This window comes from Drosophila novamexicana, unplaced genomic scaffold (assembly GCF_003285875.2).
Source record: "Drosophila novamexicana strain 15010-1031.04,08,12 unplaced genomic scaffold, DnovRS2.1 tig00000108-arrow-pilon, whole genome shotgun sequence".
In the NCBI taxonomy this organism is placed as follows: Eukaryota; Metazoa; Arthropoda; class Insecta; order Diptera; family Drosophilidae; genus Drosophila; species Drosophila novamexicana.
In genome coordinates, this window is record NW_020824772.1 from 4,448,310 (window position 1) to 4,474,648 (window position 26,339).

General features: G+C 45.9%; 5 protein-coding genes across 9 annotated transcripts; 3 read left to right on the forward strand and 2 right to left on the reverse strand.

The window, feature by feature from the left end:
- Positions 1–38: 38 nt before the first annotated feature.
- On the reverse strand, positions 39–16,536 carry LOC115757713 (progestin and adipoQ receptor family member 4). Of its 5 annotated transcripts, XM_030698071.1 has the most exons (8): positions 16,009–16,535; positions 14,761–15,584; positions 4,895–5,110; positions 2,363–2,466; positions 1,692–1,829; positions 1,603–1,611; positions 1,276–1,416; positions 39–1,217 (listed from the first exon to the last, which is right to left on the reverse strand). In XM_030698071.1, exons 2-8 carry the CDS (start codon positions 15,527–15,529, stop codon positions 1,125–1,127), a joined length of 1,470 nt encoding a protein of 489 aa, XP_030553931.1. In that variant the 5' UTR covers positions 15,530–15,584; positions 16,009–16,535; the 3' UTR covers positions 39–1,124. The 5 variants fall into 5 exon arrangements, with proteins under 5 accessions (XP_030553931.1, XP_030553932.1, XP_030553933.1 ...); XM_030698072.1 differs by lacking the exon at positions 1,603–1,611 and having other exon boundaries at positions 16,009–16,536; XM_030698073.1 differs by lacking the exons at positions 1,603–1,611; positions 2,363–2,466 and having other exon boundaries at positions 1,120–1,217; positions 16,009–16,536.
- On the forward strand, positions 2,389–4,842 carry LOC115757711 (neprilysin-4). Its single transcript, XM_030698069.1, has one exon. The coding sequence runs from the start codon at positions 2,682–2,684 to the stop codon at positions 4,743–4,745; it is 2,064 nt and encodes a 687-aa protein (XP_030553929.1). The 5' UTR covers positions 2,389–2,681; the 3' UTR covers positions 4,746–4,842.
- Positions 5,765–8,005, forward strand: LOC115757710 (neprilysin-4). The gene has a single exon (XM_030698068.1). The coding sequence runs from the start codon at positions 5,864–5,866 to the stop codon at positions 7,946–7,948; it is 2,085 nt and encodes a 694-aa protein (XP_030553928.1). The 5' UTR covers positions 5,765–5,863; the 3' UTR covers positions 7,949–8,005.
- LOC115757712 (endothelin-converting enzyme homolog) lies at positions 8,015–10,084 on the reverse strand. The gene has a single exon (XM_030698070.1). The coding sequence runs from the start codon at positions 10,067–10,069 to the stop codon at positions 8,033–8,035; it is 2,037 nt and encodes a 678-aa protein (XP_030553930.1). The 5' UTR covers positions 10,070–10,084; the 3' UTR covers positions 8,015–8,032.
- LOC115757709 (neprilysin-4-like) lies at positions 11,569–13,904 on the forward strand. The gene has a single exon (XM_030698067.1). It carries the CDS (start codon positions 11,605–11,607, stop codon positions 13,735–13,737), a length of 2,133 nt encoding a protein of 710 aa, XP_030553927.1. The 5' UTR covers positions 11,569–11,604; the 3' UTR covers positions 13,738–13,904.
- Positions 16,537–26,339: the final 9,803 nt, after the last annotated feature.

Genomic DNA, 26,339 nt, shown 5'->3' on the forward strand with positions numbered 1-26,339 from the left:
TTGTACGCGTTTACTGTTTATTAACGTTCTCGGAAAATCATATATATGTATCTATAATATTAATGCTATAATTGCGCCTTACAATAGAGTTTCAACTTGTTACAAGCATTTAATTTTCATGATTTATTGCTTTTGTTCATCTAATATTGTTAGCTTTTGTTTCATTAATTATATTAGCTTTCTCTTTAAAGGGTGTGGTGTAAATTATTGAAACTACTAAACGCTAATTACTCATAATTGTTCCAACTTTTGGAAATATTCAAATTCTTTTGTCGTATTATAATTGTATTATTCTACATCTGCCTCTTAAAACCTAGGGAAAGTTTATCAAATATCATTTTCGGAGTTTTATTTTTTGCTACGTAAGGAGTGCTGAAAATTAGGAAGTTTTACTAATTCGATTCAGCAGCGATTAGCTTGAAGATTTTGTTCACACTTGTCCAATGTTACATCTAACTAATTGCACAAAATACGCATTAGAGGTTTTTTTCTTTCTCAAATAAAGACATTTCATATTATAGTAATTCAACTAGGAAGATTTTTTTTTTTAAGTTTCTTAATGCCTAACTTTCGTTTTTCTTTTATAGTCGACGAGGTACAAAGTTATATAAGTATTTGAAAATTAGATGTTTCTGTTTTGTTTTTCATTCTTTTTTTTTTTGGTTTTTTTTTGGTTGTAAGCATATTGAGGTACATATGTATCAACATCATTGAAATTATCGTTCATATAGTACTCAGAGGCTTTGCATGAGAGTAGCGCAAAGAAGTTATAATTGAAAGCGCTTTGTAATTCACTTCATTCATATTTCATAGTCACCTTAATACTAAATACCACAGTCGAAGTATGTACTAATTATACATATACATATGTACATATATTCACTATTCATTATAAACTTATTCATATTGTTACTGTTACAGCACGCGCTCATTTATACACGGTATATTTCGAGAAGCATTTTCTTTGCTTTGTTTTTCAATCCCTCCTTTTTGGCTGTGGCTTTTGTCTAGTCAGCCCGCGAATGCTCCTTGTCCATTTTCCAGTTGATTGGTGCGCGTCGTGGTTGAGGCTTTATCAAGAGCAGCAGTGTGAGGAGCAGGAGTAGTAGCAGCCAGTAAGCGGGTCATAGTTCCATATGGGTCAGCGACGGTTCGGTAGCATTGGCCAGCGAATTGCAGGTCTGAGTAGACATCCACTCAAAGTCCTTGATTGTGGCCTGCCGAATGGAAGAGGCTGTAGTCAAAGCATATATTTTTACATCAGAGTGAAAGCACCTTGTGCATGGAGTACACAGCCACCACGACCAGCACATGCATAATGTTGTGCGAGTTCAGATAGAAGTCGACCAGACCCGGGAACCACTTTTCGGGTATGCGCATGGCACCAATAGCGCCGCCTAATATGGAAACGCCATCCTGAAGCGATCCAATAATATGTACGAGTCTTGTATTAGCAAAGATGAAATTGCTCTCAGTTTTGGGGACATTCTTTTTTTTGGGCTGGTGTTTAAATTACACCAATTATATCGGTTGCATACGGCCCAGTCTTACACTTGGTCCATATGCATATGTAGGTGTAGAATATATGAAAATTCAACTTACAACTTCAACCTAAGTATGCGCACAAGCCAGCCGAAAATGATTGGTAAAAAATAGCAAGTTAGTCAATTGGAATGCCATATTATACGCACCTGCAGGTAGACATGGGAAAGGGCCATGTGACTGCCACCCACCATCCCTTGGATGCGCAGAAAGGTCAGCACGGAGCGCATGGCAAAGGGCAGCGCGAAGCAAAGGCGCCTCTGCCACGGTGAGCTGGCGGTCAGTGCCTGTTAAGTACAAAAAAGGTTCACATTTGAATATCAAAGTTTCTTAAAATGTGATTTCCCTATAGGTTCGAGCTGTTAAGAAAGCCTTTTTTGTTTACAGTTTGCTAAGTATTCAATGTAAGTTTGAAAATGTAGAGTATTTTTTTTATGAATTGAAATAATAGTGTTAAATGCGTTTGAAAAGCTGAAGAAGAATCAAACGTAAGCTTCAAAATATGTAGAATACCGTATGCAGGGAATAATCAAATAGTGGGAACTGTTGGGAAGGAACTGTAAAGAAAGAGCCTGGTATCAAATGTAAGTTTCGATTCAAATCAAAATGGGAACTGTTAAAATGATTCTGTAAGGCTGGCTAATATATAGGGAATTGCTAGAGGTTTCAAAATATGTAGAGAACGATATGCAGAGAATAAAAAAATAGTGGGACTCAGCTCTGTAAGGCTATGCTCATGCGTTTATTAGAATGCATATTTATGTCCGTAAATAAAATAAATAGAAATGCATATACTAATAATTTCGAAGTAATATCTTACCTTGTACAGACCCCACAGCGAGAGCAGACAGTAAGCGGTAATAATAAACCACTTAAGAATTGGAGAAAAGCACAGCGTCGTCGCCGTAACCAGCGGCAACGCACCTGCAAGAGAGTGTGGGAGAGAGAGAAAGAGAGGGGGAAAGGGGGAGAGAGAGAGAGAGCTACAATTGCTTGAGAGGCATGAGATGTCCAAGCCGAAGGCGACATCGTTGCTGCTGCCGATGACACCTGTTTTGGGCAACTAATCAGTGATAAGGCGCAGCGCCAGCAGCTGGAGCTCAGTTGGGGAACGACAATCGCGCGTGACACAACGCAAGATGAGAGCTGTTTCCGCTTCCGTCAGCATTTGGGCTATCGGCTGCTGGCTGCTGACCGTGCCAGACGCTGTTTACGCTGGCGTATTCGAGAGTCTGAATATCAATACACCACTGACGCATGAGATCATGCGGCAGGCCAAGTCCGCCGGCATGCGCTCCTACATAAATGGCAGCGTGAGGCCGTGCGATGATTTCTATGGCTATGCGTGCGGCAACTTTGCCAGGATCAATCCGGCCACGCAGGAAACAATCAGCACCGACTTTTTTGAGGAGCTCAACGCTGGCTATCAGCGTCGCTTGCGTCAGCTGTTCAGGCAGCCAAAGCTGAGCACCGACAGTCCCACAGAAACGCGTGTCAAGTATTTCTACGAGTCCTGCCTAAATACCAGCACAATGGAGCTGAACCAGCGTCCACACCTGCTCAGCATATTGAAAGAGTTTGGGGGTCTGCCCGCGCTCGAGGGCAGCGCTTGGGATGAGTCCAAGTTCGAGCCTATTGAAATGATGGCGCGCCTGCTGAACCGATATGGCAAGGAAACGCTGCTCAGCGTACGTGTCTCGCCGGGACTGGCTAACAGTCAGATAAATCGTTTGTATCTGGGTCAACGGGATGACCTGGTTAGCAGCAAGGCCATTGCTCTACACCTGAGCAGCCAGTTGAAACTGAAGCACAATCTGCAGCAGCTGCTTGGCCTGGGCGAGGTGCGTGCCCGGGAAACGGCCGCCGAAATAGCCAATATCAACATGGAGCTGGCACGCGGCATCATTGAGCCACAGGAGGAGCTACCGCCGAGCCAGATGAATCGCTTGCGCATGCTGGACGAAATGAGCCAAAGCTATGGCCCCGAACTGAATCTCACGCGTTTTGTGCAAATCTGGCTCAATCACGACTATCAGCTGCCCGTGTACGAGTATGTCGAGAGCTATCTGTGGCAAGTCAAAAAGGTATTGGCCCGCACGCCCAAGCGTGCCCTGGCCAACTATATGCTATCCACGCTGCTTGGCGACTATGACATGGAGCCGGCTGCAACTGCAGAGAAGCAGCACGAGCTGTGCGCGGAGAAAACCACGCTGCTGTTTACCGACTTTGTGGATCATATGGTATATCGCTCACTCGAGAAACAGAATCCTTATATACCTGGCCATCTGCGTCAGCTGTGGCAGGAGCTGAAAGTTGCCTTTGGCGATATGCTGCGCGCGCCCAGCACCAATTGGCTAAGCGAACAGACCCTCAATGAAGCCCTGGCCAAGCTGAAGGCCATGAGCTTTCATATACTTGGCGCAAACACACACGATTTTGAGGATTACTATGGCGGTCTGGTGATTAGCAATGCCGACTATTTTGGCAACGTGCAACGGCTGCTGGAGCTACGCGCCCAGCATTTGCGCGAGGATCTGCAACGGGCACCCAATCTCAATAACTATGATGGCATCAATACGTCGCCCTTCTATGTGCCGGAGTTTAATCGTGTTGTAATACCGGCCAGCTACATGCAGCATCGCTACTTCTTTGACGAAGTCTATCCCATGGCGCTCAAGTATGGCACTGTGGGCTTCTCCTTGGCCCACGAGATGGCCCACGGCTTCGATGATCTGTCCCGCACTTTTGACGGTCAGGGCAATCTGCGCGACTGGTGGGAACGCAATGCGACTCGACAGTTCGAGGAGCGGAAACAGTGCCTGGTGCAACAGTTCAGTAGGTTTAGCTACAATGGCCAAAGGCTGACCAAAATGCAAATGCAGGCCGAGAATATAGCGGACAATGTGGGCGTGCGTATTGCCCATGCCGCCTACCTCAACTGGCTAAGGCAATCATCGTTGGACTCGGAGACATTGCCTCGCATGTCGCACACGCCGCAGCAGCTCTTCTTCCTAGGCCTGGGCCAAATTTGGTGCTCGGATTTGCTGCCCCAGTTGCGTCACACGATTGCCATCAGTGATGAGCATGCGCCAGATGAGGTGAGACTTCATGCGATTATGGCCAACTTCGATGCATTCGCCAAGGCCTACGAGTGCCGCCAGGGCGCCCATATGAATCCCATGCAAAAGTGCGTTATCTACTGAGGCTGTCCTTCAACTGATTAGAAGCTCTACTTATAAGCTGTCTGTACTTGAAATATATGTTGATATTTCTATGCTTCCCGCTTCCGAGTCGTGTTTACTTTTTTTTTTTGTTGTTTATAAATTTTGTTTTTCAGATTACGCTCACTTACCGAAACTCTGGCTCACCCAGATTCCAACCATGTCCAGCTTGAGCAGCGTATAGTACACATTCTCGCCCTTCTCAATGTTCATAAACAGATGATACACGAAACTGCCGCACCAAGGCGCCACCGAGCCAAATACGTGACAAAACGAAAGGAACTTGTAGCCACTGTCCCATGGCATCAGACCCGGCACAATCGCCAGTATATAAAATATTGGTATTGCTGCAAATAGAAGAGATCAATTTCATAGTTAGGAAAGCAGCAAAGTAAGGAGGGCTAAGCAGGCAAAAATGTCTGTTCAGATGGTGTTTGATTTCTAAGGAATACATAAGATAAAGTTGCCTAATTTGGATCAGGTATTGCTTTTAGTATATTAGGTATATGAAGACATAGCTAAGATAGCTATATAATGTAATGCAAGGCAATTCAACGGAATACGAATTAATTAAATTATACGCACAGTTTTATCAAGATGTCTTTAAAACTGGGCTAAGGGCTAAGAGCATAGTTCAAACTGACAAACTAAACATCTGAATGGTTTTAGTTAATATTATTCTATGCAAATAAATACTAATAATAGTAGGAGGCGAATCTGCGAGTCCCAGCCACAGTAGACAGAGCTATGTAAATACTCAAGTTGATAGTTAGATTTCAATTAAAATTAATGACAGAAAACGAATATAATAAATAAAAGAAATTATTAATTTATGACTTGCATCTGTAGCACAAACAATTTATTTGCCTTTATAGCCGCATAATTGTTGTACACGCGATCTATCAAGCGGGTATATATATCCCGTATAGTTATTACTAGCCTGCTCGTATAAGAGTCTGCTCAGCCTGGAGCTCGCTCTCGAGACATGCGATAACAGTTTGACCTACCCCAGCGGCGCGGGGCCAGAAAAAAACACAAAGCCCACTGATAAGAGAAACAGTGCAGCCAGACAAAGCGACTTTGGCAGCTCAGTTGAATCGATGGCGAGAATCATGTCAGGACGGTGTTTGACGGCGGACGGCGCTCTGCGGCTGGCTGTATTTTGGCTGGTGTTGACCAGTGCGTTGGCCTTGCCGGCGGAGGATGCCAGCACGCCCGTGCGCGATGATCTAACCACGGACTATGCGAAGCAGATTATACGGCAATCCAAGGTGGCAGAAATGAAGAGCATGCTGAATACGCGCATCGCGCCATGCGACGACTTCTATAGTTATGCGTGCGGTAACTGGCATCGTCACAATCCTGCCCAGCTGTTGAGAAACATAATGACGGATACATTCCAGCTTATGTCCAAGGGTTTTGATCGACGCCTGCAGCGCCTGCTGCAGTCCGGACAGATGAAAACCAATCTAGAGGAGAAGCTGCAGAATTTCTATCAATCCTGCCTGGTAATACAACGTGAGGATGTGCAGTATAAGCTGGCGTTACAGACAATCTATCGCGAATATGGAGAGTTTCCCATGCTCGAGGGTCCGCGATGGAACGCCTCGGACTTCATCTGGTGGCGCACCGTAGCGGATATACAGCACAAATACGGCAAACAGATCATTCTGGCGGTGGATGTCATGTCCGACATTGCAAACCATACGGTGAATCGGGTCTACCTGGGCCCGCCGGACAATAAACATACCCCCATACCCATGCTGAACTCCCTCGAGGATGCAGCCGTGGCGGAGGACCTGCAGCAATACTTTGCGGTAGACAAGCACTTGGCCAAGCAAACCGCAAAGGAGATGAACGGACTCGAGCGCAATTTAATAGCGGGTGGCTTTAGTCATGGTGGCAGTCTGGCGGATGATCTGACCCTTTACACGGTATCCGAACTGGAGGAGAGATATTCGGAGCAATTGAATATTACAGAGTTTCTGGGCCTGGTTCTCGGCGAAGATAATGTGCCGGAGCACATATATGTCTACAGCGAAAGCTATTTGAATAACACATTGCGCACACTCCAGTCCACGCCCACGCCGACCATAGGCAACTATGTGCTGTGGAAGCTACTGGAGCCATACAGCATCGACACTAAGCCCAGCGAGATGCGCAACTGGTGCACCGAACAGACGAAGAAGTACTTTGCCAAGCTGACGGATCACATGATCTATGAGCGTTACCGCAGCCCCGAAGCCGAGGCTGAGGTGCACAGCGTCTGGAAGCAGATACGCGAGACGTTCCGGCAGCAGCTGGCGGGCGACAAGCTCGACTGGATATCGAACAAAACACGCCAGCTGGCCATTGAGAAGCTGGATCGCATGCAGCTGTATATCAACTCGTACGACCATGAGGATTTCGAGGCGCTCTACGGCGACATGGCTGTGGACAAGCTGAACTATGTGCTCAATGTGCAGCAGGTGCTCAAGGCGAAGGCCAAATGGAATTTGAACAGGCTGCACAGTGCGCCCGCCTCCCTGGAGGCAACTGATGTGCTGGGATTTACGGCCGCCTACAACATACTGGACAACAACATAACCATTCCCGTGGCGCTGATGCAGCCGCGCTACTTCTGGGACGCGAACTATCCGCAGGCCCTGAAATATGGCACACTGGGCTATTTACTGGCGCACGAGATGATTCACGGCTTCGATGATGAGGGGCGCACCTATGATGCCAATGGCAATCTGGCGCCCTGGTGGGACGACAAATCACGCTATGAGTTTGAGGAGAAGCGCAAGTGCTTTCAGGCCCAGTACCATGCCTACAAATACGGCGGCACCCATCTGCCGGAGAGCGTGGAACAATCGGAGAACATTGCGGACAATGCGGGCATCAAGTTGGCCTACAAGGCCTACCAGCGCTGGCTAGAGCAGCAGCCGCCTGAGGTGCTGGAGCAGGAGACTTTGGCCGGCTTTGAGCTGAACAATCGCCAGCTGTTCTTTGTGAGCTTCGCGCAGCTCTGGTGTGACGATGTCCAGTCCTTTTTCAAGACATCTGTGGCCAAGGCGGACAATCATGCGCCGGGCATGTATCGTGTAATTGGCTCATTGTCGAACTTCCAGGAGTTCTCGTGGGTCTTTAACTGCTCGCAGCAAGCGCCAATGGATCCGGAGTTCAAGTGCGCCATTTACTAAGCCGCAGCTCTGAAATGTTAATCCTTTAGCTTTAAGTTTTATAATGAAATGATGCATTCGAACGCTTCTGACCAGTCGGCTTTATTAATTCAAATTTTTGGCGTACATGTGGCACTTCTGTTCGGGATTCATGGGCGTCTCGTTGGCACAGCCAAAGGCACTGGCAAATGCGTCCAAGTTGGCCAACGCTCCCTGCACCCGCAGCGCATTCGGCGTCCCAGCGGCCAGCAGCGATTGCTTATCCCGGAACTGCTCGTTGGCATCGTTGCACCAAAGTTGGGCATAGCTGATGAAGAACAGCTGCTGGGGACTGTGGCTCAGCTGGGGCAGATATTCCGTAATCAATGCGCTCGAGGCCAGATTTGCCAGGTAGTTTTTGTAGCCCAGATATGCCAGCTGCACGGCCGTATTGTCCGCAATATTGTCATCCTGCAGCTCAGTGGCTGGCAGATACTCTCCAGCGAAACGCAGACGTTCATATTGATGCCTAAAGCAGGCCTTGCGCTTGCCAAACTCAGCCAGCGTTGCCGCATCCCAGTCAGCACGCCTGTCCAGGCTGTGGGCCAGCTGCTCCGCAATAATTGTACCCAAGCTGCCGTAGCGCAGCGCACGTGGATAAAAGCGGGACCACAAAAAATTAGGCTGCAGCAGTGCCACTGGCACCAGTACTTGATTTTCCTCTGGATCGTATGTGGGCACAGTGGGCGAACTAGTGGGCGTGCCGAACTGAGTGCTGTGAGCCAACACTGCGCGCAAATTGAACAGATAATCCTGCGGCTTCAGCTCCAGCTGCTTGTAGCGCTCCGTGAAGTTCAGATGCGCATGTCCATTGATCAGCAGGCGCGTGGCATTCAGCTGGTCCAGCAAATGGCTGCGCGTCGCCACGGACAACCAATCTGTGCTGGAGCTTTCGAGTACATTATGGAAGCTGAGCTTGATCTGCTGCCAGACGGCATCGATATCGCTCAGGGTCGCCGGAGCGGCATACTGCCGAAAAGCCATGTTGTTGAGCAGCTCGGGAAACAGCTGTCGTACGTTGGCCAAGCACTGGCCAACAACTGGCGCCGCGCGGTCGTAGTAGAAACGCTCCAGAAGCTTATGGAAGATGTAGTTGGCCAGCACATGAGGCGGCGTCTGGGCCAGCACGACCAGTAGATGCGCCTGATAGCTGACCACATGTTCGTAGAGCATCTCCTCTGGCTGTAATGGACGCTGTAAGGCCAGTTCCACATAACGTGTCAGATTCAATGTGGGCGCATAGGCATTGGTCAGCTCCACAGTGGATCGCGGAAGAGCGAGTGGACCAATTGGACGAGTCGACATGCCTTTGGCCAGCAACATTTCCAAATCGGTTATTTCCTGCGCTGTTCTGCGCGCCAGTGCCGCCTCCACGCCCAAGTGCTGCTCCAGCTGCATGGCTATGCGCTGAACAACAGCTGCACGATTGGGCTCCACAACGAAGCGAGGCGGCTGGCCAACATATAAACGACTTTGGGTTTTGTTGTGCGGATCGGGCGCCTGCTGCAGAAGCAATATAATGTCCAGGCCGTACTTGCGCTTGATATGCGCCACGGTGGCCAACCAGTCAAACCCATCGGCTGGCCACTGCTGACCTGGCAGCGCCAGTGCGGGCATGCGTCCAAGTTCAGCGGCAATCTCCAGCAGTTGTTGGCGGTAGACAGCTCCGGGCGTCTGCCGGAAACGCAGGCAGCTGGCATAGAATTGCTTAAGCTTCAACACAGCCGCATCATCGCTGTCCGCATCCGCTGGCTGCTCTAGTAGGCGCTGCTGCTTGTGCTGATAGCCATTGGCGAGCAGCTGTTGGTAGTTGGTCTCACGAGGCTGAGCCGCATTAGCCGGATTGATTTTGGGCCAGTTGCCGCAGCTGTAGCCAAAGAAATCGTCGCAGGCATCCAGCTCCGGCTGCATATAGCTGCGCATCTCCGCCGATTTGGCCAGTCGCATCACGCGTTGCACATAGGCGCTATCGTTGTGCTGCGATATGAGCTGCTCCTGCAGCTGTATATGTGTATCCACCTCCGGCTGCGACAACAAGTGGCTGCGCACACAGCCCAGCCACAACAGAGCGCAACTAACCACACTGAACCACATGCGTCTCATGGCTGAAGAGCGACTAAATCGCCTTCCGCAACGCACTTTCAATCCGCCACAGAGAGTCGGGAGCTTTTCCTTATCGCTATGACTGGTCATTGGTCCGACGCCAAGTCCGTATACAGAAGCCCATAGAGAAGGCAACGTGATTAGGTCACAGCTCACGTTGTCGTTTCTGTCCACACACAGTTGTATATATTACATCTATTGCATTTACGCCTAATGAATTTTAATAAAAAAAAAAGCTCATATCTTCTATGTAAATAAATACATACATCAATTCTACCTAAATATTCATATAATCGTGTGTGTAACTACTGAAAACTTTTACACTGAAAGCCAGTATTAGCCTATCTCAGTTAACAAGAACTTAAATTTGACTAGAAGTTAAATACATTTGATAGTATTTCATATGTCAATGTCATGTTAAGGTTTACTAAATGTTATTGGTATATCTGAATAAATTTTGGAAATTATGGTCATCGAACCTTCAGAGCCTCAGCATAACTTAGTTAAAAAGAACTTAGATTTGACAAGAAGTTAAACAAATTCAAATTGTCAATGTCTTGTTCAAAAATCTAAATCCATGTCTAAGTTAACAAAATGTTAAATACAATTGGTTTGTTGACTCGGAATACATTTTAAAATATAAAATCATTTATCCTTTAAATAAATTAGAAATAGGGCAATGCTTAATTGGCACATCAAATGCCTGAGGAGCACCTAAGCTGACAATAACAAGCACATGTGTATTTCAATTGTAAATGACATGAAAAAAAGTGTGTTTCAAAGTGCCTTGACAAATTAGTTGATAAAGATTAACGAACTTTTTTTTTTTAATTTAAATTAAGCTCAGAAAATTTGTGTAATATACCATATAAGCTCTGATTAACTAATGGTCACTGTATATGCATATTTAATTATAATTGAAAAAACATTATTTTATTCTAATGACAGAAAATTAAAGTAAAAGCAAAACCAAGGCGATTTTCAATTCATACAGCTTGCTATTTAATTGAGGACCATCAACAAAGTTGATAAGTTTCATGCCACAACTAAACGTGCTCAGAAATTGCAGAGACATGATTTTTATAGCGCTACATTTAAGTCGTAATCTCTCGCAAACGCTGAGAAATTCAGGAAAACGCGCGCATTTGTTGGGCTTGTATAAATAACGTGAGGTCGGCCATAGGATTAGCTTCCGATGAATTGAATAATGAGCTTTAAGAATCATTTAGACACAACTAGGCGTGGGTAAATAAGTGTAAACCTGCACATGTACATCTGCTTCAAGCTGGGTGACTTGCAATTGTTTTAACTCGAGCTTTGTGAGTGTGGGTCTCAATTGTGGCGACATCGTATTCATAGAGATAACCCAACGGGTCACACCAAAGCTCGGCCTGTTTTGCTCTCATTTATCAGCAAGTGGGCTAAGTGTCTGTGCATCTTTATATAGACGAGGTGGACTCTATATTTACACAAATGAGTGCCAGCGCGCTCAGTCATCAGCTGCAGATCCAATAAGAAACAACGCGACGCGAAAGATGCTGATCCCAATGAGTCATACCCAATGGTTTCTATTGTTCGGGCCGCTGTTGCTGCTCCGGCTGTCATGTGGCCGAGCAGCGCCTGTCGATGCCGATTACATATCCGACAGCAAGATGGATACGGGCTACATAGACGAGGTGATGCGACAGGCGAAGGCAGCGGAAATGGCAAACTTTATGAACGAGAGCGTCGATCCGTGTGAGAATTTCTATGAATTTGCCTGCGGCAATTGGGCGAGGATTAATCCGGCCACAACGCTGAATCAGATAACCACGGGCCTGTTTGAGCGTCTGACCGAAGGACTCAATCGCAAGGTGAAGCACACTCTGAACAGTGAAAACGATGCCCTGGACACGGCAGAGGATGTGCAGGTGAAGAACTTCTACCATTCCTGCATGCATGTGCACGAGGTGGACAGAAGCTATCGGCAGAAGTTAAAGGATTTGATAGCCGAGTTCGGCACAATGCCTGCGCTGGTGCCTGCTGGTGCCTGGCAGGAGGCAGACTTTGACTGGCTGGAAACGGTTGCGCATATAGCTTATCGCTATGGCTTAGTAATTATCCTGGGCGTTGAGGTGACCAAGGACTTTGCCAACAACGAGGTGAATCTGGCGTACATTGGCCAACAGGAGTTCCCGCTCGAAACACGCAGCATGTACCTAGACGACCACACAGCCGTCTACAGGAACACCTTTCAAGCCAGTATCGCAAATAAGCTGATTACCTTTCTGGGCATGAAAAGTGGGCAGGCACATATAACGGCCACGGAGCTGATGGACTTTGAGGTGCGTCTGGCCAATGGCCTTATCGATGAAACCGACGGCCTCGACCTCACAGATATCTCACAGCTGACGACCATCGCAGAAATGCAGCTAGCCTATGCGCCCGTTCTGAACATAGAGCGATTGGTTAACATATCGCTGGGCGAGCAAATCAACGACCCCGTCTATGACTTCAACTCACAGTATCAACAGAATCTAATGAGGGTGATTCGGAGCACGCCCAAACGCATTGTTGCCAACTATATATTCTTTCGATTGATTGATGAATTCGCCTTGGAGCCCGGCAAGACGCTGGCCAAGCGCCAGGAGAAGTGCATATCGCTGGCCAAGCAGTACTTTGCCAAAAACCTGGACAACATGATCTTTCGGCGCTACAACAACAATGCCACCGCCTCCGACGTTGAGCTCATCTGGCGCCAGCTGAAGTCCACCTTCGAGCAGACGCTGCAATCGGATCGGTCGCTGCAGTGGATTAGCCGCCGTACACGCGAATATGCCGTCGAAAAGCTAGCGGCCATGACACTGCAGGTCAATTCGCATGCCAATGAAAACTTGACCGAGGATTTTGCGGGTCTGCAGCTACAGCGTGAGGATTACATTGAAAATCTGCGCCAGACACGCATGCTGGGCGCCAGCCAGCAGCGAGAGCAGCTGCACAAGCCCGTCAAGCCGCTGGAAGCGGGGGATCTGTTCAGCTACACGCCAGCCAACATTCTGGTGGAGAATGCAATCAAGGTGCCAGTATCCCTGCTGCAGCCCTACTATCTGTGGGCTGCCAGCTATCCGAATGCCATAAAGTTCGGCACATTGGCCTCGCTGATCGGCCATGAGCTAATACACGGCTTCGACGACGCCGGCCGCAAATTCGATGCACGCGGCAACATCAACGACTGGTGGGATGCACAGTCCACGACCAATTTCCTGGAACGGCAGCAGTGCTTTACGAAACAGTACAGTCACTACACGTATAACGGCATGCGGCTTCCCAGGTCGAATGCGCAGTCGGAAAACATTGCGGACAATGGCGGCATGCGTCTGGCGTATGCCGCCTACTGCCGCCTGCAGGAGACACTGGAGGCCACTGTCGAGGGCCGGAGGCAGCTGCTCAGGGAGAAGTTGCCCACGCTGAACTATACCAACATGCAGCTGTTCTTCATCAGCTATGCGCAGATCTGGTGCAATGATGCGCACACACGCGTACGCAATCTGCAGGTATCCACGGATCAACATGTGCCCGGAAAATTCCGGGTGATCGGACCGCTTTCCAATTTCGACGAGTTCGCCAAAGAGTTTCAGTGTGGCAAGGGCACGCGCATGAATCCAGAAAAGAAATGTAAAATATACTAGCTTCAAAAGCAAACTCAAAAGTTTTTTTTCTAGATATAAAAGCTCTCCTACCAATACTTATGCTATATAAAAATAAGTTTTTATCATCCCTGTGATAGCATTTCGAATGTTCATTCTAAATTGAATTCTCCGCTATATTCATTAAAATTGAATAAAAAATACTTTTGTGCAAATCTTTGTAAAAGGCAAAAAAAAAACTTTGATCCTATTAGGGATATATGGTAAAAACTAGGCCTAGGTAGATAGCAGACTGCAAATTCTGAACATGGATCAAATTGCCTTTATTTCTTGCGACAACATTCACCCAAAATCGATAAATATAGTTTACCTGTCGAGTTTTTTATCGATCCGGAAAGTTTTAAGCTTTAATGTTTTAAATCACATTCTCAAACATCTATGAAAAATGTTTTATAGAAATGCGATTTATGTTTTCATACAGCAAACTCAGGCAATATTTTATTGACATATTAAAGAAAAGGTATGTCGAAACATCGCCCTACTCTGCGATTCTCATGCATTCATGTAAGACATTCATGTTTTTAGGTTATGTTGGAAATTTATCATTTATCACATTTATCTCTGCCCATACTCTAACTCTAATTAACTATCTTGCACTCTATCGCACTCTTTTCTTTAGTCGAGAAGTACACAATTTGTATTTGTGCAATAGTTAACATATAAACCAGTATATATGTGAAGATAATTCAGACCTAGGCACGGGTTACATCGTATAAAACACATATGTAATTATCATAATTGGAGATGCACAGCCGCGAAAACATTTTTATAGAATCACTGATATGCGCAAACTACATAAAATACCAATTATTGAGCAATCCCTTTCGCACAGCCAATTGCGTTTGTGAGAAAGGTTGACTCAATCTATTTATGTGCACATGGACTTGCACTTGGCTTTGACCGTGATTGTTAATGTCATTGAAATGGATCGATAAATGAGCAACAGCTCTGCTGAGTGTGTGGGCGGGTGGGCGGATGGCTGCGTGGGCGAATCTTGAAACTCACCGTGCGTCAGTATGTTGATGGTCTCGTTGTGCCAATAGAAGAGACTGAGCAGGCAGCCCTTGAAGGTCTGAAGCGGACGGTATCCTTTGAGGACATACGGATTGAACTGCAGATATTTTGGCATATCCTGCCAGTGCAGCAGCTGGTCCATGTTCGCCGATGTGCTCGTTGTGCCGCTGCTACCGCTGCTGCCTGTCGCTGCTGTTGTTGTTGTTGTTGATGTCGTCGATGCAGCTGCGGTTGTCGTGTGTGTGGTTGTTGCTGCTGCTGTAGTTGTTGTTGTTGTTGTTGCTGGTGCTGTAAGCAAGGCAGACATTGGCGTTGTGGAAGCGTTCGTGGAAGACGTTAATGTTGCGGGCATTAGAGGCGCGCGTGCTGGCGTTATGCTCTCCGCATGGCTACACTCCCCAGCCAAATCCTTGAGACCGTTCATAACTTTGGCACGAGCATGCGACTCGCCATTGGCCGTGCCGCCGGCTGAGCTGTCCCCAGTCTCATGGCAGATGACGCGTGTACGCCGCGGCGTTAGCGGCGGCGTTGCAGACATTGACTCCACGGTGCTGCCCAGGCAGTTGGTGGCATCGTGCTCACTGCCCACGCTGCATGGAGTTGGCGTTGTGGCTGCTGCTGCAGCTGCTGCCACGTAGCCTGACGTCGGCTTTGGCTTTGGGTTGGGCTTGCTAATCAGCTTGCTAGCAGTGGACTTGCCGACCGACTCGCCGCTCAGGTCAACGACAACGGCAGCGGCAGCGGCGGCCGCAGTGTCCATGCCTTCAGTATAAGCGCGTTCAATGGCCGGGTCTCTAAATTGGCGGCAACAGCAACTGAAATCAAAAGTTCATGTCATGAATTATAAGCCAGCGCGCAGAGCTATAAAAATGCTTCGCACAAAACTTCCTCCAAACCTACACACACACACGCGAGCACACACAAACGGCCTTTTTTATGTTACGTATACACCCCGTTGTCCTGTGCCAAAAAAGCACGTGCTTACGTATGAAAAATGAGTCCAGGACAATGTCAACACACAGCCGCAGCTGCCTCGTGACCCAATAAAAGGATTTGCCACCATACATACATACCAATTTGTATATGTATTTCTATGTTTGTGTGGGTGAGTATTTTTTTTTTGCAGACACAGGCCAGTTTGGGAGGTAGCCGAAAGTGGATATTTATTGTGAATCACGCGACTTGCAGAGCAGGAGAAGGCTTCTGCCGCTTTAGTAAAAATCGATAGGCCATACTTACTTTTGGCATGCGCCTCGTTAGCAATGTAAATTCTGTTCAATGCAATTTAAAGGCAACAAAATGGCCAATAAGCAAAAAATTTGCATGCATTCATTCGCAATGCAGCTGCTGCAGAAACTTTCTTGTGTTCAGTGCTGGCGAGTGGGCGGGCGTGGGTTGTGTGAACACGTTCGGGTAACTTTGGAAGAGCTGCTGCTATGAACTTCGACGATATTTGTGCGAACTGCAGCTCTGACGTGGGCGCGGCATACCGTTTGGTAGACACTCGATTAATTATTTAGGCATTGACGCTCCGTAATTTTGATTTATTCTTGAATTTTTAATAGTCCAATTTGATCTATTTTTTTTTCGTTGCGGACACGGAAAACACTACAAGGCGGGAGCAGGCGTCGCAGCGCACGTTAGCGTAAGCACGTCAATATCTGACTGAGGATATGCGCGATAACGATACCGTTATGCCGTGTATTGTTATGCAATTGAATTGCCAGTATTTTCCTTGGGCGCCAACAAGAAAAAAAAACGCGCGCGCGCATTGAACGACAGCTGATAAATTTAAAAGGCAACAGTGTGGCAACGCTGCTTACTTGACAACTTATCAACACTAGCACTTATTGGCATTAACGGTGTTTGGGGTGGCAACGCTGAGGGGAAAGAAGCAGAACTAGTCAGCTGCTGCCGCGCTTGGCTTGTCTGTAATTCAATTTTATTTCTAAACGTATTGGTTTCAGCAGCCATTGTTTTAGCTGTCTTTAAAACGTGTAGAGTTCGAATCAAAAATTGTAAAATGCTTTGCACATTTGTAAAAGATAGCTAGCTGTCCGACCTGGACAGCCAAAAATAACGGAGAAACGGAGAATTGCGCCAAAAATTATAAACAAACACCAACGCATGCTAAAAGGGCGACAAGTGCAATTTAGTTTTCGATTTGTCTCGTTTATTCGGGGATTTATCTACTAATGAACTCAAACATCTCGCAAAAAGCATATCAAACTTGGCAATTGCTAAATAGGGTAATTGGTGGCTTGTGGAATCGTTTATATTTACCTCGGTCGCCGTTTCTAGCATTGCCTGCGCCACCGCCAGCAGAAACAACAACACAAACACAAGAAGAAGAGGTAAGATAACATGTTAAACGCAAGGCAATTTTCTTTCACACAGTCGCACGCATGTGTCTGTGAGCCGTTGCGGCTACCTGCTAGGTCAGACGATATCCAAGGCACACAAAATCGACCAATGCGAATGAGCGAGCGGCTGTTTTACAAATCGCGCTGCGCACTCAGCTGCTGTGGTGCTGCCACACTTTTGAATTAATTATTAATATTGAAAAATTCTTAAAATTTATTGCGAATGCAATATCCAAAACAGATAAAAATAATAAATTTAAACAATTCCCGCCAGATAAGAGATATACCAAAATATGTATAATGCGCCGATTGTTTAATTTTGTGGACAAGTTGGCAGCACTGCCATCTACTACGACAACATGGTAGCTCTCGGCAAACGTGGTGAATATAATGAAAGTGACGTGAAATATCTGTAGAAAAAACACGATTCTCTCAAAAAGAAAATAATATTTTTGCAGTGATTAGCGAGTTTTTATGCCTAAAATAGAGTGTAAAACTATCAAAGTGCCCTATCTGCCACGCTGCATTTAACACATGCGTGCCAAAAGTGGCCAACAAGCAAAACAGGCAGCTGCGTAAATTTGACAGACGCTTTGCAAAGCAGCCAACAACAACAGACAATACACACAAAAATCAATTTTAGTGCAACAGCAAAACGAGTTTGGTGTGCTCCATAAACAAAAAGCAACTGGAAATCAAGCGTTAAAGGTATGCTACGCCTACCCCCCGCCTTCGTTGCCCAAAGTACAGACAAAAATGAAGCCCCCTCACACACACACACACGCACACACATACACACAGCCGTACGCGCATCAGCGTTGCAATTGAAAAACACACACACACACATGCAGACTGATACTCACCTTTGCCTTTGGTTTGAGCAAATGTAAAACACTGATTTGTTGTACTGCGACTGAGTTGAGTCTGTGACGTAGGCACGATGTGCGTGTGTGTTTGTACAATATGCACATGGGAACTTTTATTTATATGCATTTATATATCTATATATTTGTGTTGTGCGTCCCATTACAGATGCCGAGAACTAGGCGACGCCATCACTCGAGGGATCGCTCCTCAGCCGGCACACGAGACAAACGTAGACGACTCGATACTGGCGATCTATCGCCACCCTTAGCTGAAGCACCGTCGCCGTAAGTTGCACATTTCTACTACGAAGAATATATATATTTATATAAACATATAGCTTATATGTTACCAGGGGCAAATATTGCTCTTGCATATATGCATATGCTTAGCCAAGAAAATTAGTCATTAATTTTTTGCATTATTATATCTTTGGTATTTTGTTCTTTATAATTAGTCCGCGCCTAACCAAGACACATCACACCAGATCGGCGGCCAAGCGACGGAGACACGAAATCGATGCAAACACATCACATATATCCAAGGAGCCAACGTGAGTAACCCAGTTATGCAGTAAATTCTATTATCCACATTATCATATTTTGTATAATCTTGCAGAGGGTATGATGAGTTTGTCAATAATGAAAAATGTGTATATCATTGAAATTTAACAAGACAATTTCTTTCTTCCTACCATTTATTTTTGATCTATATCGCATTTTATATATTGTCAAAGGCAGAATGATGGGAGTCATTAGAATCCACACATTGTAAAATAGACTAGATAAAAGAGGCTCATTAGTTGAGGGCTTCTTAACTATCTTGGGTTCAGTACACTCCAAAATCGACTTTACTTCTTCTTTCTATTCTATTATATTCTTCTCTTCTATTGAAGAGAAGATATTGTAAAAGTCAGTTTAACCAACTGAATGGGTATGCACCGATTTTTCATATGAAACTTATTATGATGACTATTCTTTCTGGCTTGCAGTACGATGTTTGATTGCTGACTTGTCAGCAAAATGTATAAGCATTGTATCACCAGATTTACCTTTATGACAGTGTCCTGCCCACGCAGCGACTCCTGCAGTGTTCGCTTTTTCTTTTCAAGTGCTTTTAAACGATTGTTTCTTTAATCGCAAAGGCAGTAAAAAAAGCGCGCAGCAGCCAGGTAGTCCAAGACATTTGGCCATATAAGGCAGGTGAAACTCGTGTTCCTGTAAGTGTCACAAGCTTGGCCTGTCATTCTCCAGCTCCTCCTCGGACTTGCCTCTCGAGTTAGTCAGCTTACTGTAAATTTATGCAGTGCTTGCGATTTCCTTGTGCCAACTGCAATTAACCCGCTTCGGAGTTGACGGGGATGTTTCATTGCGTAGGCGTGTGTCCTGCCCGTTGCATTTCCTTGCTGCAGTTGATTTAATTTATTCGCCTGAGTATTTAAAACTGATTTGCATATTACTCAAAACAACGCGCAGACAACGCAACAACTGAGGTGCGACGTTTTCGCATTTATTGTTTTTTATTTTATAAACTTGGCCTGGCCTTTTTTGGCATGGCCTCAGCCACGGCCGCAACAGCATCTGCTGCTCTCCCCCTCGACAGAGTCTTGGCTGCGTTTGGCTTAATCAGTGTCGCATTTTGTAATTTATTTGCCACTAGCTGTGTCGCTTTCTTTGTCGTAAACTTCTGGAATTCATGCGCAACAGTCGCCTTGTTTATTAACCTTTTCATTTAGCAATAAAAACCCGCTTGCCAAGTGTTCGAGTGCCCAGATTAATGGCATAAGCAGCGGCTTGGCTCGGCTCATTATTCATCCGACACCTTGCAACGCGGAAGTGTCAACATAAAGTCAGTTAACCAAAAAATCTCAAAATTATATGACGCCTAAATGGGCTGATTAGAAAAGAGTGAGCATTGATTCGGGAGAGAAAATAAAACGAGTCAAACTTAGGATTAAAGATAAACAATTGTGAATATATTTTTTTTTTCATCTCTTTTCATCTTTTTCTAATAATAATTTGCAAAAATTATAATTTAAAGAAAGTTTAATTCCACCAAAATAGATTAATATGGTTAGATTTAAAAAAAATCTATCCTAACTTCTGAACAATTAAAACCAAGCGTAAAAGCACCTATATAAGGAATTTTTCACAAAGGAAAGATACAGATAATATATAGAGCGTGAGATGCTTTCTTCGGATTGTTACACGCAGCAGTCGGACTACTAAATTAAACTCAGACTCACCCATTTTTGGGTACAGGGTATATAAATTATACTCAAGTGTCAAAACATTGCCGTATTTCCGCTATTTATTGTTTTTTTATATTTTTTATTGCATATATATTTACAATTTCAATTGTTTAAATGTCTGTGTGCATGTGTGCGTGCGTGTGAGCTGTCAATTGGGCGCACACGCACATCGTGCGGTCCGCGGCGAATTCAACATGTGGCGACGCACGCTGCTGCTGCTGCTCGCTGGGCATGATCGAACTGTAAACTGGAAATGCGCGTCGACGGCAGCAGCGAACAGCCAGAAGCTTCGCCGTTGCGGCGAGCTTCAAGCAACCGACACTTGTTCGCTGCGGACTTGTCCCACGAAAGCTCAGTCGCAACGACAACTTGCAAGCGAATGGAGGTGCTGGCTTCGGACGTCGCCGCCGTGCAGCCTCAACATCAGCAGCAACAATAAATACAACAAACAACAACAACAACAACAAAGCAAAAGTGCCTTTATGAAAGAAATGTAAAAATTTTGCAAAAATAGTGTTTATAATTTGCAACAAATGCAGCTGTCAAGTGTGCAATTTGTGTGTCTGAGTGTGCGTGTGTCTCTGTAGTGTGTAGTGCATATTGAAATAGCTGCAACAACAATAACAACAAAAACAACAACAACAGCCTTAAGCAATTTGTTGATGCATCCTGCAAATTAAATAGCGTTTGCTCTCAGTGCTTAGGGCAATTTTTTAATTTAAAATTATATATACTCATGATAATTTTCAATGCTGTTCACATTTCGTAAACGCCAAACGCCAAGACGCCTGTTCTGGCCAAGCATTTGACTTGGTTGGGTTAACTAACTTTGATAAGATATGACGAAGGCAACGACGACAACGCACAGACGCCTACAAGATATACTTGTACATATACATATATATGTATATGGAAAAACTAGCTTCTATCGTAGCCGGACATGCTGATAGCGTCTGAATTGCAGAGGATTTGAACGCACTTCCGATATATACATTTCGTATACAAACTCTCGTCGCATTACTCACGGCCTGTTGCTGTCGTCACTTGAGTCAATAGCCAAGGTATTAGCAGCTGTAGCTGGAGCTGCCGCAACAAGTTGTCGCTGTTTGTGGTTCAACTTTTGTTTTGACCCGTTTGCGTTTCCTTTTCGATTCAGGTGAAAAAACTATTTACAAAAAAAAAATGAGTAAAAATTGTATGAAAACTGGTCGGAGGACCTGTTGTTGCCACTTTCTACCAACGTTATTTATTTTTTTTTTTAAATTGCATAAAGCCAAAGTAAACTGGTTAGTCGCTCTGCTCGGGGTCCTATCAATGAACTTGTCAATTGGATTTGCTTTTGCTGACTGGCATGGAGGTAGGCGGACAAAATCGCGGCTAGGTTCAGGGTTAGTTTCACAGCTAATTCAATTTTTCGCAATGCTGACATGTGCAACAGCAACAAATGCGGCCAGCGAGAAGTCTCATAAATGCAATCGTTCCACAAACAGCATGTGGCACGGCTCTATCGGGCAGCGGGTGTTAGGTTGAGACGCCGCTGTAAACAGACTGACACGAGCAAAATTCATAAGCCAATGAGAACGTGTTAATTACACAAAAACCAAAAAAGAGTGCTCGATAATTTATTGAAATGAAATGAGTGGGTGGGTTGGGGATTAGGGATTAGCCATGTGACCGCGGGAGAGGGGGGGCTATGGGCACATGTAGCGTGTTGCTTGGGGTAGTCAGCGTGTGTGCACAGCATTGAGAATTCAATTAAAAAAAACTTGCGCCATTTTCAAATGTTGCAGATACAAAAGATAAAGATCTGAAAGGAAAACAAATAAAACGGAATTAAAATTTCGCGCGCGCGTTCAAAGTAAATGCAAGCAGTCGTTTAAATTTTAACGCCAACAACAAAACCGATCGTCAATGATAACATCAACAACATCTAAAAACCACAACGAATTTTAATAACAACGAGTCAAACAACGAAAAGCTAACAAAATGCCGATCGTAGGACAGCAATATGCCAACGGATTCCGTCCATATAGCTCCTTTCGAGTGCCACGTGGCAGTTGTGGCTATAACAACGGCAACCAACAGAGTGGACAACCGCTCAGCAGCAATGGTGCCAACAGCAGAACAACAACAACAACAACAAAAGCAGCAACAGCTGCCAAGAGCAACGGTCAAAAAACAAACAATGTCTCGAGCTCCTCCTGCTCCTCGTCTAGCTCACTCAATCAGCAACCGGGCCTAAGCAATGGCTTTAGCAGACAGCAGCCCTGGCGCAGCAGCTACTGCAGCAGCAACAGGCAATTGCAGCCACAGCAGCAGCAGCAACGCAACGTCAAACCGTTGACGCCTAAACTGATCAGGCGCATTGAGAACACCTGTGCCACGCCCAATCCGAGCTCACGGTATGGCAAGCCGCGGGCGCCAGCGCCGCCTGCAGCTCAGATGCAATCCACCAGAAAACCGAGTCAGTTGGCGCTGCAGCAATCCCAGCAATCCGCCAATTCTCCACAGAAACGCGGCTACCAGGCTACAAGCGCGCGTTGCGCCAAGGAGAACTGTCCGACGGCACGGCATACACAGCGCTCCAGCAAGAACTATCCAGCTCCGTTGCCGCCACAGCAGCCACAGTCACAGCGCAAGCAACCCAATGATCTCATAACGCTGAAGGCCACGCCGCTGGCGCAGCGCCGACAGCTGCCGGTAACGCCCAAGCTTAGCCTCAGACAGCGCGCAGCAGCTTCGGCTACAGCTGCTGCTGGGGAGGGCGAGGGCGGCGCCTCCTCGACGGGCAGCAGCGATTCGCATGACTCGCCCAAGTTGAAGAAGGCCTACTCAAAGAAGTTTCCGCAAGGACTGCCCTTCGAGGATGAGTTCTATGGCTGCCGTAATCGCTCCTATTCGCAATCCTCAAGCAACTATAGCTTCTACAGTTCCGTGGGTGCACCAGCCACGCCCCAAGACGAAGATGACGATGAGTTTCAGCGCAAGCCTGCCACGGATGAGGCGCTATACGTGGACTTCTCCAAGGTGGTGCACAGCCACAGGCAGCAGCGTCAATATGTGCCCGCCAGCTCCTGGATACGCGCCACGCCCGATCACGACGAGATGCAGTCGCCGCCGGCATTCCGGAGCACTCAAACTAGTCACAATAAAGCGCCGTTAACGCCAGCCCAGCAGCGGCGCAAGAGCGCCAAATATGCGCGATCCATGCATGACTATTTATATAGCGACGATTGCAATACGAACACAACGACAACGAAGCATCGGCTCTCGGTAGTGGATGAGCCCGAGGATGGTTACTATAGCTATGCGGCTGGAACGCCCGAGCCGCAGACACCGCCTACGCCTCGAACGGATATTTATGTGGCCGCAGCATCGTGGGCACCCAAGCCGCTCTATCCCGACCGTGTGCTGCTGCCAACCAATGTCGACAGTAATAACAACAGCAATCTCAGGAGCTCCAAGCAACAACAGCAGCAGCACCAGCAGCAGACGCGACGTCGGTCCGAGCACTTGGGGTCCACGACATGTGAGTATAAGTGAGTATCTGTCAACAGCAGCATGCGGAAATTGAAGCTAGATTCAATTGGTGACCAGCAGCTATTCATCGTTGGCTCCGCTCGCTTCTGGCACGGCGCTGCCGCTGTTAACTAAGCGTTCTGTCAGCACTTTAAACTTAAGTCGTTCCTCACATTGTTGACGTTCGGTCCGCTCAAGATCTCTCTCTGCCAAATTTGGTCAAGCACGCCGCCCCTACTTATAAAACTTACGAATGCGGCTATGGAGCCGAAGCTCAACTCATTAGGCAAGCTAAGCGCCGCTTCATACGGTACGCTTGGGCACCTCTTGAAAGCGTTTTTATGTTCTACGTGCCGCCAGCGGCACGTTCGGCCCTCCAAGCTGGAGTGGCACACTTCGTTTGGAGCAAACAGTTTGTGTCGTTCTTTTCTTGTTGTTGGCCTCATTTGCATCTGGGTTGATCCAAAGAAACCCTTTAAGTAGGGGTAGCTTTTTATGAGAAGCATATACATTATTATGCACTGACATCATTTTGTTGTTCCTGCTATCAACAATTTTGTTTTTAACAAAACAAATTTTATTCTAAATGATATATTAAGCAAATTAGGAAACTAGAAGTTCTTAATATGCTGCTTGCATTTGGGCAATTATTCTCTACCACATTAGCCATATAAAAATTACGTCTGTAACTTTAACAAATATTAGTTGAGTTGTGGCTATCGGAACATTTAATATTCAGCCCATTTAATAAATCTTCACGTTTTTTAGTGTACAGATTCTGATCTGAGTTTTTCCTTTTTTCTTTATGTATTGATCATGGATTTCAATCATATTGATCGTGGATTATAAATATATTAAAATAATTGTTTGAGTGATTTTTGAACTCGCTTTAGAAAATCTTGTATTTCACTTTGGATAAAACAAGAGCTCAATTTACTTTTATTTATTTTTTTTAATTTCTGAAAACACTTATTCTTAAGTTTTGTTTGTCAGATCAGATTTCAAATATTTTGACCGCAATTATGTCAGCAGCTGCTCCAGGTAGCCAGGTATTTTCTAGGCGGGGTATTTGTGGGTTGGCAGAACAACCAAGTCTTGGGAGGGGCTCCATACTTCAGCTATGCCGTAGTCTTGGTTTTTCATTTTATTTTTTTGTTTTTTTTTTTTTTTTTGCTTCTGTTTTGCTCTCGGGCTCGTTTATCTGACGTTTATCGCGCTCCAAAACAAACCGGACCTGTCTCCATAGTCCATATACGCTCATAATCGATGCGACTACCGCCGGCAGCAGCAGCAACAACAACAACAACAACAACAACAGCAGCAGCAGCAACAACAAGAACAATGAAGTTGACTTGACGCTGTCTTGACTTTTGAGCTCACTATTCTCGAGCAGTTCCGACAACTGCAAGGCAGGCCGAAAATTTGCACTTGCAATGTTTTTTTAGTGTCTGGCCACCCCACCCCGCTGCACCACCCATTTCCCCTGCCCGTTCAGCTTTAAGAATCTCAGTTAAACCGCAAGTTGGGGAAATGCTGTTGTTTATGCGCAATGACTTATATTGGTTTTATTGACTTCCTATAAATGCACTCAGCCAAAGGTGATTGACTACAATAACAAAATAAAACAAAACAACAAAATAATAATAATAAGAATAACAATAATATTAATGCATTAATGCGTATAATCTTTGTGATCTGTTGTTGTATATTTCATAAAATTTCATTGCTTCCTTTTTTGAGATTTTGTGCTGTTGATCGAACAACGACTGAAAACTGAGGGCAGCAGCGGCCATTTGCCAAATTGTTGTTAGCTTGTTGACTGCTTAACTGTTTGTTTGTTTTTGTTAACTGTAATGGCCGGCTTCGGAGTTGCTGTGTGCACACATTGTCTTGTGTGTAGGGTATACATTACATTACGTTCATTGAACCGCGCATACGCGCGCGATCTCTGCTTGAATATTGAACGCCTGCATAACTGACGAACGACGACCAGACCAACTTGCCCGCTGACTCAGCGCCGCGCTCTGCTCCTGACATGACCGAGCGGCCGCCCTGACGCACAAAGCAGCTACCCAACAGTTGCCAGTTTTTCCGTCCCCGTCTCCGTCTCGGCCCTCTGTCGCATCTGTCTCTGTCTGCCTGCTTTATTTGCAGTGATCGCAGGTTGTTTGATGTGCTCGCTCGACTTGCCGGTGTCTGTCGCTTTGTTGTCGAGGTCTGTTTGCGCAGACGCAACCATTGACCTTGGGCGTCGAGCGATGGGCGATGGGCGTTGGGCGTACTCAAAAGGCTCGCCGCGACGCCCTCGATTCGCATTCGCAATTTGCATATTGCCGTTACTCATGCGCCCTGTGCGCCCAATACGCTTTATTTGTATTATTTATACATTCTTCATATCAACTCTTTTTTTTTTGTTTTACAATATTTGTAACGGCACCTTGTGTCATTTATGGCCAGAACAACAACAACAAAGCCGCTAACAGCACCATTGGCAAGAGTTGTTGTCATCGATTTGCTTTTAGCCCAAACACAAGCCGAAAATTCCGGTTTCTCATTATGTTTCACTTAAAAAA

Bases quoted from the DNA above. Each gene is read 5' to 3' on its own strand.
- LOC115757710 (XM_030698068.1), top strand. From the start codon at position 5,864: ATGGCGAGAATCATGTCAGGACGGTGTTTGACGGCGGACGGCGCTCTG.
- LOC115757711 (XM_030698069.1), top strand. From the start codon at position 2,682: ATGAGAGCTGTTTCCGCTTCCGTCAGCATTTGGGCTATCGGCTGCTGG.
- LOC115757713 (XM_030698071.1), bottom strand. From the start codon at position 15,529: ATGGACACTGCGGCCGCCGCTGCCGCTGCCGTTGTCGTTGACCTGAGC. The intron at 2,467-4,894 runs GTAAGTGAGCGT...ACTCTCTTGCAG, and splicing joins CTGGGTGAGCCAGAGTTTCG to GTGCGTTGCCGCTGGTTACG. The intron at 1,830-2,362 runs GTAAGATATTAC...TGTACTTAACAG, and splicing joins CGCTGTGGGGTCTGTACAAG to GCACTGACCGCCAGCTCACC.
- LOC115757712 (XM_030698070.1), bottom strand. From the start codon at position 10,069: ATGAGACGCATGTGGTTCAGTGTGGTTAGTTGCGCTCTGTTGTGGCTG.
- LOC115757709 (XM_030698067.1), top strand. From the start codon at position 11,605: ATGCTGATCCCAATGAGTCATACCCAATGGTTTCTATTGTTCGGGCCG.